Below are 13703 nucleotides of genomic sequence, written 5' to 3' on the forward strand. Positions count from 1 at the left end.
AATCATATATCCAATCATTATAAACAACATAACATAATCAATGAACACTTATCACGTAATCACATATCCACTCATCATCAACAAGGCATCTTAATCATGACAATGTGACAATGCTCCTAGACTCCTTATATGCATGTGGTACCAATCGTCATCATAAGTATTAATATACTTTAATCGTGCGGAGGACAAAGCTCCTATAAAACGTGCGGAGGACAAAGCTCCTAATTTTCGTGGTGAGGACAAAGCTCAATGATATGCTATGCATGGACACATATGAACAAAACAACGTAATCGACTTATCAACATGCATCCAATAATTTGGAGCTAAACTTCATCATATACTTATGCACTTAGTTAAACAACGGAAGCAGCATAAACAAGTCACATATCAAGATGATATCATTATATCAATAGCACATAAATTGCATTATTATCACATCTTCTCATTTTGCATGAATATACAATACAATAGTTCTTATCCAATTAATATTAATATAACTTAAACAACTCTACAGTCTGCATTAAACAACATCACTAGGTCTCATTACCAGTTAGGGGTTCACTCTTGATCAACAAGTGCGACACAGATCGCACAAACACATAATCAAGTTCATCCTGGTTGTACTCGCGAGGCGAGAGCTCTTACTCGCCTTGGCGAGCACCACTCAACTCCCAAACTAAGGTCGTTCTGGGTTCCCTCTGATCCTACATTCATTCCTAATCAATACTAGGTATGTTCAGGTACTCAAGGATATACAAGGTTCAACTAAAAAGGTCGAAACACGAAACATGACATGCTCTCTGCCTGAGCTCGCGAGGCGAGAAAGGGTTGCTCGCCATGGCGAGTTGGACCAAACAACTCGCGAGGCGAAGGAAAGGGGCTCGCGTGGCGAGCGATGAAGTTCATCACTCGCGAGGCGAGGATCATCACTCGCCGTGGCGAGCGATGAACAGAAGCACGGGCAGACTAGGGTTTTTCTCAAAAATCCATCACACAACATGGTTCAAAGCCTAATTTTGATTCCAGAATTCATCCTAAACATATTCTAAGGTTAAAGGACGGTTTCTACATCAATCTAAACAAGTTTTACCGTTTGATCATCAATTTTTAGGGTTTTAACCTAATTCCAAAACTTCTCTAAATCAATCCTAACTTTGTCAACTAATCATCAGAATTACAGTAATTAACATTATTGAATTATTAGTCTCACCCTTACCTTGAATGAAGAAAATCGCAGCACTCTACCTTGATTCCTCTAGACTTGGCTTTTCTCCCTTCTTCCAAAAGTTTTCACGTACAATGAGTTTCTAAAATATTAGGTCTTCTCCTATTTATATCTTTTTCTAATTACTTATCTTATCTCACTTTCTCCCCCAAAACTATCTAAAATATCAAAACAGCCCTCAACTAAATATTTTATATTATTTTCAAATCTTTATTTTATTTAACAATAAAATAATTCCCATATCATAATCAAATCCTTCAATACTCATAACTTAACACGTCATCGATCAAATCATCAAAACATACCAAAATCATGCATATACTATATAATTATCATATAATTGCCTAATCTCGATTAAATAACGATTAAACGAAAGTGGGCGTTACAATAATAACTTGATTAAGTTAACTTTTTGATATGAGCTTTGCTCAGAACCACTTCTAAACCTTTTTTTTAATACTTCTGATATTTTATGAGTATTTTATTGAAATTTAATTAATGAGTGTAAAACTCAGGGGGAGCTTACAAACCTCACCTTAAAGATCTATAAGACTCAGGGGGAGCTTTCAAAACTCTGCCCCAGTAGTCAACTTATTAATTAGATCAACAACAATTGAACATTTTAAATATTATTGTTTGTCATCATCAAAAAGGGGGAGATTGTTGGAACAAAATGTGTTTTACAATGAACCTTAATGAGTTTTGATGATAACAAGGTATTAAAAATTGTCAATTGGTTATTGCTATAAATTGTTCAAGTGTACAGGACCAAATGCTAATCAAGTTATTTCAATAGGTCTTGGAAGAACAATGGAAAGCAAAGGAATTCATAGCATCTGAAGAAAACTGCGTCTGAAGCTTGAAGTGCTCCTGAAGCTGAAGTGCATCTGAAGTGATGACGTCATCAGAAGCAGAAGCTCATCAGAAGCAAGGTTTTCATCAGAAGCGATATCATCACCAGAAGCTACATTTTATCCGTAAAATCAAACTGAAGATCCAAAGTAGCTGTTTCTCATTTCAACATTATCTAAGAAGAACGAAGAATTGAAAGGGAGGTATCAACGGTCATTTGGATAGCACTGAGTATTTGTCCTTCGTTAACAGAGTTGACAAAGTACAAGTGTACAACCACTACCTCCACTACTCTGTTTTGTCCACGCTACAAGACAAGACAACAGCTATGCCTGCAGAATTTGTGCCTTCAAGATGGGAATGAATTTGAAGCTAATTCTTCAAAGGACTACACCTAAATCAGGCAAAGGATTACTGGTGAATGATCAAAGGATTCCAAACGACTCTTTAGACGTGCAAATCATCTCAATGTCTCTTTCACACCTCTATATAAAGGAGTGAAGACTTGAAGATTGTAGATAGAGATATACAAGTTAAAAAGCGCCAAAACTCTATCAATTTGATTCTACAAAGCACACTGAATTTCTGCACTGATTTGATACATCTTAGAAATTCAAAAGTCTAGAGTCTTTAACGTATTGTATTGTGAACACCACTGATTGTATATCAAGTGTTCAAGTCAAACTTATTTCATAGTATTTTTGTTTGATTAGAAGCCTCTTGCCTGCGTGCTTGAGCATTAGAAGACTCTTGCTTAGTACTTGAGCATTGGAAGACTCTTGCGTGTGTGCTTGAGCATTTTTGAGAAGTCTCATACTTAGAGAGTATTGAGCATTTGTAATCTTTGTGATTATAGTGAAATCTCCTTGGAAGTGCAAGGGGGACTGGACTACTTCCGATTTGTGGAAGGAACCAGGATAACTGCTTGTGTCTTGCTTTTCTTTTCTCTGCTTTGATCTTTTCCGCTGCATATCTGATTCTGATCATTTCATCAGAAGCATTCACAAACTGCTTCTGAAGTTTTATCAGAAGAAGTATTTTTTAAGAGAGAAAAAGAAAACACAATTCAAACCCCCCCCCCCCCCCCCCCCCCCCTTCTTGTGTTTTTATCACCTTCATCGGTGTACTTTTTTTTAATGAATGTTTCAGTTTTACTTAATATGGTTCTTAAGAATACCTTCAGACACAATTTTCAAAACGAGACCGGTCGTCGACTCGATAAAGTCACTAGACCACTCGATTGTTGGTTCAACTACTAGATCATTGGTTGAACCGTATGACTACCGGATTAAACCGGATAACTGGAATGTATAATCCGGTCTCTATAAAAAAGGTGTATTTCTATTAAACCGAGTTAGATCAATCTCAAAAGGGTGGAGAAAGGGTGGAGACGTACGCTGGGGAAAGGGTGGAGTTATATCTGGAGTATAAAAAATATTCAATCGATTATGGGGGAACATGAGGAATTATTATTGAAATTCAATGCCAGCACAACTTTATCTATATTGATTCGTTTTACTTTAAATCAAACCACTTCAATACTTTTATAAACAACATGATTAAAAAATATGTCAATACAAACTTAAATTAACTAAGAACGGTTTGTGTGGATCCATATTTTATTTGTTTCATAAACCCGAGATACTTACTTACCACTGTGTTGGAGAAATTACCAGGTTTACTACTTTGTCATTTCCCCATATCCCAATAGTGGTATAAGAGTCTTGTTCGATGAAGGGTTTCACCGACTCTTTGTTGGATGAAAAAAGTTGTTGCTTAAGGGAGAGCATAATGAATGCAATGGCTCACACCTGAGGGGAAAAGTGAGGGTTAAATAATATATAAGTGAGATGATCAATAAATCCAAATACCTTAAGATTTTAAATTAAGATATATTATCTAACTCACTTGTATGTTTCCTCTTAATCTAATGGTGGATGATCTTTCAGACTCACTTCATGTCCCAACATTTAAGAAGGTTACTTCTATATCAATTTTAGCATTACAGGAATTCCTATCCAATTATTGGATATTAGGTGGTTATTGGAGCTGGCATTTACATCATTTGCATACATCATCCAATGACTAGAGATGAAACATGGTTTTCTTAACTTTATTAACCTCGTAATATAACTTTGGTGTCTTACAAAAGAATAGAGGAATATGATGACATCTTTATACCCATACTTTTGTCTCTTTCTTTTGTTTCATTTCCTATAGCTAGTTGTTCATAGTTATTCTGCTAATCATATTCAATTCAATGTATCAACCTAATTTGTTCTTTTTTTTTTTTTTCGTTTGTAATGTCTTGCCAAAGCTGATTCTAACTGTTTTAGATCTTATCCAATCCAATTCTTCTAATGGACAAGTAGTGATTTTTTTTTTTAATAATATGATTTTTGAATCGTGCATTTCGAGGATTTTTTTTACAGATGCATTACAACATATAAAATATGAATATTTTATTTTGAGCGTGAATTGCATTAAAATAAACATTTTTAGACAACTGTCGGTATGTTTGTGTATGGTAATATTCATAGGATACATAGTTTTTTATAAAAGAAAAAAAGTTTGACATAAAATAAATATGAGATGATAAAATTTATAATGTAGAGGATGTACTTTTATTAATTGCTATTGGAGCTAGAGAATGTGTCGGCAAATGTTGACTTTGAGTAATGTGCAGGCAAAATGTCTACTCCATGGCTTAGAGGGTACAAAAATTGGCACCATTTAGATGAGTTTATTTAAGTTTTATTTTTTATATAAAATAAAAAAAATTCATTAAAGTAGACACAGATGAATTTAATTAAGTTGCAGGTGAGTTTGAAGATTCTTCTCATATATGTTTAACAAATGCTTATAGCATAAGATAAGATTTTTATTAGGTAAGAAGAAAACCTGGATATTAAACTACAAGGTGAAGGTATATAATATAGTTATCTTATTATCACTTAAAATAGTTTAGTGTGGCCTTTATTAAACTGCCACGACTCACAAGTCTTTTTTAAAAAATTATTAAAATGGGCCAGTTTATGTAACAACAAAAATACCTATAATAAACAATGCTGCTTTTGGGGTTTTCAAAACTTTGATAATAGTTATTTTTGTGAATTATTTGTGCTGAAACAAAAAGAAAGACAAACAGTGATCATAAACCTTTGGTACAAATAAGTCCAACAATTTCGAAGTTGGTAGCCATCCAGCAAGGTAGAACACGATTTCAACCAATAGGACATGAACGTTTTTTTGTTTTTGTTTTATTGTTTTTTTAAATTGTCACTTCAAACAAGGTAAATCATATGCTTGATTTATATTTAGTTTATCGAATAATGAATAATCTAATTGACCATTTCACACACAAAAATTTACAAGTTTAAGAGATATACTTTTACTAAATTACTCTTATCTAAAACCAAATTTGCCGCCATCGTGTAGCTTAAATCACGGGTGGTGTGACGAGGGTCTCTTTCCTCAGCACCACCACTCCTTTCCGACATGAGGTTGCTCTCTTTCCTTTGGTGGCAGTAAATCCGGAGGTTTAACCCTCTTTCGTCGCCTTTCCTTTTGGCCCGTCGTCATTTACAGGGACGTGGAGGTTTTCTCTGTCTCAAATTCGTTTGGCAGGGTGGTTTGTGGTTCTCTTTGATTTGAGGCAGATTTGGTCATTGCAATCAGATTCTCTCATTTTTTCAAACTTTTTCAACCCGCACCAGTGGTGTAGGAGCGCGCTTCTGTCAACGTTAATTAACGTTGGTTCGTATGTTGCTTTTTTTATTTCGTTTGGTTGGACCGCTGGTGTTGTTTTGTGGTTGTTGACATTTGTGTGGTTTTCGTGGGTATAAGAACGTTTGGTATGTGTTGTTGCTTTCGTTCTTGATCAGAGACCGGATGTTATAGACTTGTGGCCTATTTTTTTTATGTGATTTGGTTTCAAAAAACCGAAAGGGTCTGGTTCTGTCAAACCTGTAAGAGTCTGGTTACTAACGTATCGTACACATCTCTCGATCCGAGTTCTTATGCGTCTATCTGAAACCGGCAGTGTTTGGTGGCTGGACTTCATTGACACTCTCTGATATTTCTAGATCTGTTGATATCTGCAGGTTTAAAGTCGTCTTGTTGGTGCTTGAATTTTGATATGGAGTTGGTGGTCCATCCATTCGCCGAACTTAAACCTTAAATGTACTTTGCAAATATTCAATTTTCATATTATTTGTAACCTGATTTTGCGCTTGTGCGGGTTTGCTGAGTTTCTCTTGTACGCGGGTTTGTTGAGTTGCTCTTGTGGTTAGTAAATTTTTGTTAGGATAGGTTATGGTTGATCACTATGTCTAATTTATATTTTTGTATCCCCGTTTAGATTGTACCTAAGTTAGGTCTAATGTCCCTCCCGTCTCCATATCTCTTTCTTTTTTAATTTAATTCTCCTTTTTTACTATTAAAGAACTATACTCGTATTTTTGCTATAGAAAAATATAGTCGCATTTATCATTACCTTAAAAATAAAAGTAAAATACATACTATTTTTAAAATGATACAAATAGTATTAATTAGATATTACATTTAAAATAATTAATTAATATTGCGTTCAAAACCAAAAGAGTGGTTCACACAGTATATAAGACAAAGGGAGTATACATTTATTTGTGCATGAGATGTCAGCTTAGTATAATAACTAATAAGAGCTTGGGTTTGTAACAATAATAAATATTGTTCAAACTCTATGCTTGAAAAATGATTATTTTTATTCTTTAAAATAAATGATTATTTTTATTTATTGTCCTTTCAATTAATAATAATAACTTTTTCATTCTCAGTTTTTTATTTAAAATAATATATTTATTTTTGTTTCAACTCATTTCTGGAATAAGTTATGCAAATATATTGCACAATCATAAGTATTTATTCCATTATATATACCAATATGCTTGTGCACTGTTTATAACCCAAATATCCTATCTCCTTTCTCTACCTATATTTGATCTCTCTATAGTTCTTACCCGTTTTTTGGGAACTTAAGCTTTCAATTAAACCTATTTAAACTGAAATTTCTTCAGAAAAGAGAAGAAGAAAAAAAACCAAAATGGGATTCCAGCTAGCAGAAAAAGTACAAAAATCAAAATACAGAAAGGGATTATGGTCACCTGAAGAAGATAACAAGCTTAGTAATTATATAATGAAGCATGGTCATAGCTGCTGGAGCTCTGTCCCCATTAAAGCAGGTGCGTTTCTTTTTATTTTTTCTTAAATTTATAACTCCTTATCAATTATATTTGTAGCATGTTCCTCATATCTTCAATGAATTCATAACTTCATTTGTTTTCTTCAAGTGAAGTTTCTCTTCATTTTACTTGATAAAATGTTCCTAGAATTTATTTGACCTCAAATTAATAAGTCATCAAACATAAGGTATGCTTCACTTAAGTTGGTACATTGAATAATTAAAAAAATATATATTTTGATGAATCGGGGTAATTTACGTCTATGAAAAAAAAAATAACATTTTCTTCATTTTTATTCTTAGAATCAGTTATCATTTTCATCTCAATAACATTATACTTCTTCTTCATCTTCCTTCAACATGTGATCTTCCCCTCATTCGTTCCATAATCGAATCCTACTTGTCTTTAAGGGTAAATTACCTTCAATTCATCAAAGGAAAATGTAAGCCTCATCCATAGTGCTTTTTCTTACAATCAGTACCATTTTCATGTAGAGAACATCAAACTTCCTCATCTCTTTCATTCAACATGTCATCTTTATCTTCTTCAGTTCAGAATAAAATCTTACTTATCATTAAAGGTAAAATATCACCAATTCATCGAGAGGTAATGTAGGTTATCAATTTTTATGCCAATTACAAACATGCTACAAAAAATTGATTGTGATTAACCTACCATCATTTATTACAAATGTGATAGAATTTGGTGTGTTTGTATTTATTTTAATTGATGCTACTAATAGTTCTACATTTGATAAGATAAGATAAGATCTAAAAATATGATTATATAGATAGTTAAGTTATAACCAATACATCTTCTGAGAGTGTATGAGAAGAGCTCCTATTTATAAACACATTTTCAGACTATTTTAGTCCAATATTAAGACTCTTAACCGATGTTGAGGTGCTGACATAGTACATTGAAAATCCAGGCTTGCAAAGGAATGGAAAGAGTTGCAGACTAAGGTGGATTAACTACCTGAGGCCTGGATTAAAGAGAGGTATGCTCAGCAAACATGAGGAAGATAAAATCATGACCCTTCACCAAATGTTAGGCAACAAGTAAGGATGAACAACCTCACTTTTACTTTTATAAAATTTTAATGCTATAAAATTATTCTAGAAGTTATTTGAAGTAAAAGTATTAATTTTATAATTTTATTTATGAAATAGTTATTATGCATTGTCCCTTGTTATTGTTATTATTATTAATGATTATAATAATTATAATTGTGACTACAATTTAATATTTAAGCCAAGGGGTTGTTAGTGTAAGTAGTGCAAATGATGCAAGTTAAAGAAAATACTTTTGTCTCGTTTAATTGTTTTGATGGTTTTACATTAAATAATGTAATTGGATGTATGCCAGCTAATTCCTACCATAAATTAATAAATGGAAAAAATTGATAGGAGTCAAACCATGACTTAGCATTCCCATTTTTTTAACATAATATACAAAGAAAAGACATATGGTCTAATATTCCTTAATTTCTTAAATCAAATCAAGTACAGCTCAATATATTTTTTTTAAACTTTTCCATCACATACAATGATTAATTTACAGTCAATTAAATATTATACATTTCAATATACTTCCCAATTCTTTTTTGTCAAAACAAAAAAATATATACTTCCCTATTCTTTCTTCATAATCATAATTTTGTTACGAAATGAATTTTTTAAGACTCGTCAAAGGTGAGCTTACACCCTAAAGTTTATATGATGTAATATGATTTCATCTTTGTTTTAAATGGAAGTACACAAAATTTGATGGTAAAATTGCTCTTTTATTTTTTTTATTTGTGTGTAAACTTGATAACATAAAATCACAGGTCAGTTCCCAAATTTGGAATAGAAAGTCAACACTACTTTTACAATCAATTTGTTGAGAGTTGAAAATGTGCTATTTTTGGGTGACACTTTTAACATGCTACATGTTTGACATCTTTATTTAATTTCTTTCAACTCTTCAAAAACAAAGAAAAAAAAGAATAACGACTAGTATTATATTACCAAAAAATAAAATAAAATAAAATAAAATAACAACTAGTTTGTTTTAATATAAACGTGGATAATTTGTATAAAAGTAAATGAAGAAATACCAACTATCTTTATATAATTGTAGAAAAATCTGGTCAATGTATATTATGTGAATAATACGCATAATTAAATTAGAACGTAATTTTAGACTTATCAAAACAACTTAACTTGTATTGGTCAGGTGGTCTCAGATTGCACAACAATTGCCGGGAAGGACCGACAACGAGATTAAAAATTATTGGCATTCATATCTGAAAAAGAAAGAAGTCAAAAGTAAGGATATTGAATCTCATACTCAAATTCAATATGCTAGTTCAAGCTCAGATACAATGAACTCCTTACTCTCAACTCAAAAATATGCAATTCAAGATCCAAAATATGTGTTACCAGAAAACATTAACAAATCAACAGCTACAACACACTCTGATCAATCTATTTCAAAGAATTATAACACTGCCAATGAAGTTTGTCACAGTTCATTACCAAAACTTTTATTTTCTGAGTGGCTTTCACTAGATCAAGTAAATGGTTGCAACTCTCTAAATTCAGATGATTCTTTGGTCTTGAAAAATGGCTATGATCAAAATTTAATTTTTCAAGAAAATGTTATTCAAATGCCAGAAGGGCAGTTTGGTGAAGAGTTTCATGATAGTCTAATTCAAAATCTAGAAAATGATGTTTACTATTCACAGATTCAAATGTCAAATCAAGTGGATGAAAATGAATTGGTCCACTATCTGAACAATGATGTAATGTATGTATGAAGAAGAAGTTTACAAGAGTGGTATTAACGTGGAATAATTTGTAGGGTGATCTATGGTGGATCATTTTGAGAGATGATTAATATGGATTTGTATTTAAATATCGTTTCAAATTACAACAATGTCAGGCATGCCTACCGAAAGAAGAAGCTCACGGTCATTCTTATCCTTACAACATTGACTTGATCGGCTTCGGTTCCACAAAAGCAACATAAAACAAAGATGCGTCGCTCAAAACTCAACTCATATTCATTTTATTTGCTTTAGTCAAATCACATCAATCAGTGCATCGTCGATCATTATTATAGTTTGAAGTATTACTCTATCATTGACCACCTATCAAGGTGTCCCACCATAGATCCCAACAAGTTAGTAATTATACATACCCTAAACAAAAAAGGGTAGTGTAAAGTTATTTTTCAATTTGTTTAAGAATACGAGTGTCCAATTAAAATAAATTCAGTAGGATACCTTACAAGTGTATTTAATTTTTGCACCTATTATCATTCTTTGAATGTTGTTTCAACAATGAGAATTAACTTTCTATTCTTTTCCCTATTTCCTAATATGGTATCACACGCCTTTACCCAAAGTAAGAAAGGTTGTCACGATCCTCTAACCGTTTTCCGTTTCACCTTATTCGTTGTTCATCTTCTTGGATCGTTTTCTCCTTGATTTCTTGCTTGTGTGATTGCAAATTCTGCATTCCATTGTTGCTTTGTTCGTGAACCTTTGTTTTTCGATTCAATTGACTTCACCTTGAATTGATCCTTGAGTCTTCTTTTTCATCTTCATCTTATGATTTTCACATTGCATTTGTGTGAATTTCTTCATTTCTTGTTCATCGATCATTGCTTTGCTTCCATTACTTCTTCATTTTCATCATGCCTCCAAGAGAAGTTCTTGTACATCTTCAACAAGATACTGATTTTGCATTCTTCGTTCATCAAAATGAAGGTGTCAATTCTTTAATCGTTTATCCTAAGTTCAGTGGTTCTAATTACCTCGCTTGGAATCGATCTATGCAACATGCCTTGGGAACAAAGAACAAATAAGGGTTCATCAATGGTGCTATTCTTGTTCCTGATCTTCATGATCTGAATCACAATGCTTGGGAGCGTTGTAATCATTTACTTCAGTCTTGGATCATCAATTATGTATGTGACTCTATAGATCAGAATATTATCTTCTATGATTCTACATTTGATGTTTGGCAAGATCTTCATGAACGTTTCAGCAAGATTGATCGTATTTGCATTGCTACTTTACGTTCTTCTATCAGTAAGTTGAAACAAGATACAAATTTTGTGCTTGACTACTTCACTGAGTTGATAGCACTTCGGGAAGAATTGTCATCACATCGTCCTATTCCCAATTGTATTTGTTTTAATCCATGTTGTTGGGTTTCTATATTGTGTCGGCTACATTTTGTTGAAAAAGAAGTTCTAGCAAGATGTTGGACCAGATGACCTAGACATGTAAGTACGACATCTTATCATATGGTGAAGTGCTTTATTTTGCGTTACTGAAAGATTAGGTTTATATGTGAGATCTCTGAAGATTTAATTGAAGATATGATTCATGTAACTTGTTCTCCAAGAGGCGTGTGTTTCTAGAAGCTGCTTATGTCGGTTTGTGCATTGTCGTTTTTTAGTTTTTAATGTCTTAAACATTTTTGGAAACATTATATTTGCTTCAAGAAGATTATAGCTAAAGACTCTATTGAATCAGCCGTATTTCTTAGCCCCCATGCATTCTCTGACTATATAGAGGAAGACTCAAAATCATGTGAAGATTACTGAAGCCCTCTGGAAAGGAAGCTAGAAGTTCAGATTTAAGGGAGGCTATTGTTGTTGAGCTCAAGGATACATGCAAAGTTTTGGGTGAGACCATCAAGACTTGCTCCATGAGGAATATCAATTTAGTTAATGTGATTAAGGCCCTGGCTGAGGAAGAGGGTGATGAGGACATTGTTGGGGGTGAGGGTAATGAGAATGATAATACATATGTTGTTGATGATTAAAATGAGGATGAGGAAACAAATGCAAGTGTTGAATTTTTATTTTCCTTGTTTTTCTTCTTGTTGATTTCATATTTTTTTGTTTTATGGGCCTTTGCCTTGGATAATTTGTGCATTTATGAACCATGGTTTGTAATAGCTAGTACTCCTGATACTTATATGCTATGATGTTCTGCTACTTTAGTTAATATATCTGGATGTTTGCCAAGTTCTGCTAAAGAAAGGGAGTAGTAGTATTTTTGTTTTTTATGCATGAAGTAATTTAAGGGAAGTAGTATATGTTTATATGACTTCTATGAAGATCTTCCAATTATAGGGAGTGCCTGATGACATGCCATGATGATATGTCCTAGTGATGTGTGTCTTGAAGATCTGCCATTTATTTTGTTTGGGTATGAATTCATGTGTTTGTGTTCTTTCTATGCTGATGGCGTGCATGATGTTCTGAACATCTTATTGTGTGGGAGTTTATTTCTCTTTTATGAAGTATTTTTGTGGCAGTTTATTTCTCCCTGGGTATGTTATTTGTGTGGTAGTTTATTTCTCATTGAGTATGTTATTTTTGTGGAGTTTATTTCTCCCTATGTGTTTGAAGTTTTCTTTGAGGCTGGATATTTCCAATTTCCGCTGTAGTAAGCCTCTGATGTTTTTGGTGATGTTTTCCACTTCTGCGTTATTTTTATTAGAAGATTTCTTTTGGAGTACCGTTGACGAAGTCTTTTTTTTCTTTCTTTCAAGATGCTTTCTATGTTTGTCGCGCCATTTTTCGGATGTCAAGGCCATTTGATTGACTTTTGACTCACTTTTTATCTCACGACCGAACAAATTTTTTTTAAGGGGAAAACGTTCCAAACAACCCATTTTGAAGAGATTTAGGGTTCGGGGGTTGGTTATATTTAAGGAAGGTATTAGCACCCTAAATATTCGTAGTACTCTACGAGAACCTCTTGATTTTATTTAACTTTTTGTGCTTAAACTTGCTTGCTTTTAAAGAGATGAAAATGGAATTGAAAGATGAATTGAAAAGGAAAAAGAAAATTGATTTTAATTGAAGAGACAAAAGAAAATTGTTTTTTAGTTGAAAGTTGAAAAGAAAAAAAGAAAATTGTTTTTTAATTGATTTGGAAGGACAAGGTCCTCTGCCTACGTACCCGTGAGGGATCAAAACCTCGTAGTTCGGGGTAGAAATTGACGTTTGATTTGTTTGGTGTTTTTTATATGTTTTGAAAGAGGTTTTGAAATAAAAAGCCAAATGGCAAATGAGAATTGATTTGTGTTTTTTAGATTGAAAGAAATAGACTTGAAGTTGAATTAGAATTGATTTGAAATTTGATTAAGAAAAAGAAAAAGACGGTCACTTGATTTAAGATCAAGGTTTACTGTGAAAAGTTCTTTTTATGAATTTTTGATATTTGAATGTTTTTGAATAAAGATATGAAAATTATATAAGCAGAATGAGAAAAATGAAGCTAAGCTAAATTGTGAAATTATTTTAACATGGACCAGAATATTCTGGAGAATAATTAAGTTAAACAAAAATAAAATAAATATTAACATTTAAGTTTGGACCAGAGCACTCTGGA

At 32.7% G+C, this 13703-nt stretch overlaps 1 protein-coding gene across 2 annotated transcripts; it reads left to right on the top strand.

Annotated features, from left to right (window-relative positions):
* The first annotated feature begins 6955 nt into the window (after nt 1-6955).
* LOC11440676 (transcription factor LAF1) lies at nt 6956-10583 on the top strand. Of its 2 annotated transcripts, none has more exons than XM_003619470.4 (3): nt 6956-7300; nt 8232-8361; nt 9521-10583. In XM_003619470.4, exons 1-3 carry the CDS (start codon nt 7162-7164, stop codon nt 10101-10103), a joined length of 852 nt encoding a protein of 283 aa, XP_003619518.1. In that variant the 5' UTR covers nt 6956-7161; the 3' UTR covers nt 10104-10583. The 2 variants fall into 2 exon arrangements, with proteins under 2 accessions (XP_003619518.1, XP_013452393.1); XM_013596939.3 differs by lacking the exon at nt 6956-7300 and adding an exon at nt 7751-7880.
* The last annotated feature ends 3120 nt before the right edge of the window (nt 10584-13703 follow it).

Source organism: Medicago truncatula, chromosome 6, assembly GCF_003473485.1.
Source record: "Medicago truncatula cultivar Jemalong A17 chromosome 6, MtrunA17r5.0-ANR, whole genome shotgun sequence".
In the NCBI taxonomy this organism is placed as follows: domain Eukaryota; kingdom Viridiplantae; phylum Streptophyta; class Magnoliopsida; order Fabales; family Fabaceae; genus Medicago; species Medicago truncatula.